The 5,296-nt window shown below is 39.9% G+C and overlaps 1 protein-coding gene across 3 annotated transcripts in view; it reads left to right on the forward strand.

Moving 5' to 3' along the window:
* Positions 1–226: 226 nt before the first annotated feature.
* Positions 227–5,296, forward strand: part of OCRL (OCRL, inositol polyphosphate-5-phosphatase) — a 54,303-nt gene continuing 49,233 nt past the window's right edge. The window contains exons 1-2 of one of the 3 annotated variants that reach the window (XM_025046689.1): positions 227–456; positions 676–755. In XM_025046689.1, the coding sequence (XP_024902457.1) occupies positions 418–456; positions 676–755 (119 nt within the window). In that variant the 5' untranslated portion in view covers positions 227–417. The remainder of the gene's footprint in view (positions 457–675; positions 756–5,296) is intronic. The other 2 variants (XM_025046688.1, XM_025046690.1) reach the window with 2 other exon arrangements.

The raw sequence follows: 5,296 nt of genomic DNA on the forward strand, positions 1-5,296 counted from the left end.
TTGAATGGTTGATCCTATTGGCCCAACACCTTTGAGATCCCTCATAGGTATGATTTGCTTGTTTCCGTGGCAATCTTCAAAGTCCCCAGAACAATTCTGGTGTCACATGCAGCACTTAAAACCTATTTCTTGCTGGACGTGGTAGAGACGCCTCCGGTCCGTCGGGTCTCTCGCTGCAGTTCCGGAGGTTGGCCGCAGGGGGCGGACTCTGCGGCGGCCTGGAAAACCGGCGGGGGCGCGAGGCGCCGCTCTCTCTCGGGTCAGGCTCTCAGCTCCCGGCTTTCGGCTCCCGGCTCCCAGCGCGGAGCCTTTCTTAAAACTACAGGCAGCCGACGCGCGTGGGTGGGAGGACGCGGGAGGCACTGTCGTCGGATCCGCCCGCAGGCCGCAGCACCACTGAACCCGGAGGCCGCCCGGATGGAGCTGCCGCTCCCTGTCGGAGCCCAGCCCCTTGCCGTATCCGCCCGAGAGAAGGGGGAGGGGAGGCCGCGCAGGGCGGAGGTTGGGGTCGGGTGAACCGCGAAACGCGGCGGATGCGGGTGGGGGTGGTGCGGTCTGGCCCGGAGGCCGACCCAAGCTGGGGAGGGGGCTGGCGCAGGAGACGATGCCTGGGGCACCGGGGAGGGCAGGCAGAGGGGCGGCAGCCTCACGCAGACCCTTGACTAGCGCCTGCATACTGTGGAGGGTATGGAGATGAAGGGTCCTCTCCGGGAGCCCTGCGCCCTGACCCTAGCCCAGAGGAACGGGCAATATGAGTAAGTAACCACCTGATTCCCGCAGAGGAGAGGACCCTGCCATTACCTCCCAACCTCAAACCGCAGTGAGCCACCACCCCCTCCCACTGAGGCCGCGCGGGCAACAGGTTCAGGGCCAGGTGTGAAGTGCCAGTTAACTTCCAAACCCCTGGATTGCTCCTGGCAATGTGGTTCAATGGACAGACTCAGTGGGCCGGGAAGCAGGAAGCCTCGGTTCTTATTTCCTGCCCCTTTAACTGACATGTGTTGTGTAACCTTGGGCAAGTCAATAAAGCTTTCTGGGCCTTAGTGTCCTCATCAGTTAAATAAAAACATTAACTGCTTACCTTATAGCCTTTGGAGTTGTAACTGGGAGAATAATAAATGTTAAAGTGATTTGCAGAAAATAAAAATGCTATAGAATCAATTCATTGTTTACTTTGAAAGAAGTGCCTTTTCTTAACCCAATTCAACTGGTTCCTCCAGGCTCCTCACTCCCTTAATCCACTTGCTAGAAGGTATATTCATTAATTCAGGAATGGTTTAGTGTAGGCCAGTAACTGCCTCATTTATTGACTTTACTGTTAATGTAATGAAATGTGCAGAAATATAAACGACATTTGGCATTGTATCAATGTGTGTTGATACATTGATAGCTTTCACTCTGCCTTGCACATGAAAGCTCAGGTAATACTGTTGATCGAAAGATTATTTTGATAAGCTATCATTATAGCTGCTGATCTTACTCCTTTGCCACTAATGCTTCTTCTTAAAAGTATCTGTGGTGACCATTACATATTATCTGTGTGCCCAAGCCACCTTGGTTGTTCGCAGGTTTCTTGACATTAGAATTTAAAAATTAGTGCTCACTTAAATCTTGCTATCACCCAACATTGGATTCTGCCTAAAAGCAATTTTTCTCAGACCTCACTTTTAGATTATCAAGAGTTGGTGTCTATGCTAATTATACAGAAGAAATTCCCACTGGCCTATCCTGCCCTTTTCTGAGACTTGGTGCTACTCTAACTGGACATCAACTTGTTCTATGCAGTAGCTCTTCCCTAGGTCCTGCTTGGTCATTTCTATTGATGTGGGAAACTCATTTTTCCCAGATTTCATCAAATTCTGGTAGACCAATTTCATAAAAGTCAAAAAACATGAATTGGAAAGTGGAACACCACTGCCACTTCCAAAGGGTAGAATAGGGTGAAGAGATGTGACCCTTCTGTAAAAACAAAATTATGAAGATTAAGTAAAATAGCTACATTGTTGAGATGATCACAGCTCGGGATCTGGTCCCTTGTTTCCATAGGTTTGGAACTCTATTCAGCTAATTAGGGAATGAGCAGCCGGCCTTGAGATAAATGGATGTCTCATTCTACCTAAGCTCTTGTATTAGAACTTTTGAATTTGCAGCAGTAGCTCCTGACTGTGTCTTTCCCACATAGAAATCAAATTCTTGTGTTCTATATCTGTATAAGTTATGGGGATATAGCAAAAACTAACTGGCTTCATCTGTGCCAGGTACTCTTCTTCTAAGCACTTTTTGTGAATTAGTTCATTTAACGGTCATATGAGCAGTACTGTGAAAAAGTAGTAGTTTCATCATCATCCCTTTTTTCTGGATATAGAAATTGAAGTACAGAGAGGTTAAGTTACTTGTTCACAGTTGGAATGTAGTATAGCCATGTAGCATATCTCAGAATTACATCGAGAAGTTTCTTTAGAAAGAGACACCTATAATCCTCAAATTCTTATCTCTTCAGTGCCATCTCTGAATTAGGTGTCCGGAACTTTTTTACTTTTGGCCTTTTTATCCTGGAATTGAAGCCTATTTTAATCTTTAGTTTGTAGTTACCACTATCAACTACAGTAGAAATTTACGTGAGAGAATAACAACACTACAGTTAAAAATAAGGTTTTTGGTTTTTTTGGAAAAAAACACTAGCATTCATGTTTTTCAGAGCAAATGGATTATGATGCAACCTGTTTCATCTTTAACCTTCTTTGAACAACTCAAAGTATTTCCATGTCACTCTGTTCTGTTTGACACCTACCAAAGTCTGATTTCCATTGTTTTGCCATGTACCTATTTTTTCATCTTTCTGTTTTAAAGGAATGATTACAGTTAGGTAGAATTTTTATGATTATTATTAGCCATACTCGCTATAATTTATTTAGTGACTTACATATATAATAGATACAAAATAAATATTTGTGGAATTGATTTAAATTCCCAGTTTGTTTTTTGATGGGCTGGGTTTTTTGGGGGGGACTTTCTTTTTACTGAGATAATACAATTGGCATTAGTTTCAGGTGTACAATATAATGATTCGATATTTGTATATGTTGTGAAATGATCACCGCATATAGTTACAATTTTTTCTTGTGATGAGAACTTTTAAGATTTGCTCTCAGCAACTTTCAAATATACAATATGGTATTATTAATTCTAGAGTTCATGATATTAATAACTCTATTATTAACTCTATGCTATACATTACATCCCCATGACTGATTTATTTTATAACTGGATTTTTGTACCTTTTGATCATCTTCACCTATTTTGCCAATGACTTACTCCCCTGCCTCTGAGGACTACCAATCTGTTCTCTGTACCAATGAGCTTGGTTTTTTATTTGTTGAAATCATAACGGTATTTGTCTTTCTCAGTATGATTTAGTTCACTTAGTATAATGCCCTCAAGGTCCATCCTTGTTTGTTTTGTGATAGTTCTTAACAATACAATCCAGTTGAAGCTTTACTGCTTATGTTTAACATCATTTCTAGTTACTTTGATGTTATATTGGTTTGTGTTTATTTTCCTCAAAGTAAGCTCTTCCTTCTTGACCCTAGCTTTGTCAGCCTTTATCTAGTTTCTGGACTTCCATCTGAGTTTATAGGACTCTCAACTCATGAACTTTGCAGGTTGAAAAGGTCTTGTATTCCTCTAGTCACCTTAAAATACAAACCCCTGTAATTTAGGCAAGCAGGATCAGAACAGAAAGACAGCATTCTTTCCCTTAGTTTATTTCCCTTAGTCTTGTCTAAGCAATTTCTTTCCCCAGGTTATTGCCTTAAAAGTTAACACATTTGAAAAAATTTTTTTTCAAAAAGCTAAAACAAGCCCCCAAAAGACAAAAAAGAAGTCAAACCCTTCACAACAATGCCATTTTTATTTTATTTTATTTTATTTTATTTTTTTAAAAGACTGTATCTTTACTGATAGTATTCCATTTGATAATTTGAAGAAAATTAAAGTAATGTGTGTTAATTCCATTGAGTATTCTTAGCAATGCATTTTAGATGTTCATGAATGAAATACTGTACCTATAATATTATTCAACCCTCTTTTTTACATAAAGGGTGTTTTTATTTTAGAAAAATTATTTTCCCTTTTGATTATCTTTTCTTTGACTCATTTATTTTTTATTATTTTTTTATTTATTTTTTATAGTGACACTGGTTAACAAAATCCAATAAATTTCAGCTGTATACTTTAACAGTAAGGCATATGTGTATTTCCACTGTGTGTTCACCTCCCATAGTTAGATTTCTTTCTGTCACCACATATTTGACCCCCTTTACCCCATCTACCTCTAGTCTATAGTCTATAGTCCATGTCCATGAGTCTCTGTTTGTTTATCCTGTTCATTTGTTGCTTTTAGGTTTATATCCCACATATAAATGATTTCATGTGCTTTTCGACTTTTTCTGTCTGGCTTATTTCACTTAGCATGATTATCTCGAGGTCCAGCCATGTTGTTGCAAATGGCAGTATTTCTACTCTGCTTATAGCCAAGTAATATTCCATTGTATATGGAATATTACCACAGCTTCTTTAGCCAATCCTCTATCATAAGACATTTCGGTTGCTTCCATGTCCTGGCCACTGCGAATAATGCTGCTATGAACATCCGTGTGCAAATATCTTTATGGATATGAGTTTTCAAGTCTTTGGGGTAAATACCCAGTGGAAGGATTGCTGGATCATATGATAGATCCATTCTTAGTTTTTTGAGGAAACTCCATACTGTTTTCCATACTGTACCAATTTGCAGTCTCGCCAGCAGTGTATGAGGGTTCCTTTTTCTCCACATCCTCTCCAGCATTTGTTATTGCTTGTCCTGTTGATTATAGCTATTCTAATAGGTGTGATATGGTATCTCATTGTGGTTTTGATTTGCATTTCCCTAATAGCTAGCGATGTTGAACATCTTTTCATATATTTATTGGTCATTTGTATGTCCTCTATGGAGAAGTGTCTGCTCAGGTCCTCTGCCCATGTTTTTGATTGGATCATTTGTTTTTTGTTGTTGTTATTAAGTTGTATGTGTTCTTTGTATATTATGGATATTAGGCCCTTATTGAAAGCATTGCTTGCAAATATATTTTATCATTTGGATGGTTGACTCTTTACCCTGTTGACTGTTTCTTTTGCTGAGCTTTTTAGTATGTTGTAGTCCCATTCACTTATTTTTGCTTTTACTTCCCTTGCCTTTGAGGTCAAATTTATAAAATTCTCTTTAAGTCCAAGGTCCTTGAGTTTCATTCCTATGTTT

This window comes from Pteropus alecto, unplaced genomic scaffold (assembly GCF_000325575.1).
Source record: "Pteropus alecto unplaced genomic scaffold, ASM32557v1 scaffold85, whole genome shotgun sequence".
NCBI lineage: Eukaryota > Metazoa > Chordata > Mammalia > Chiroptera > Pteropodidae > Pteropus > Pteropus alecto.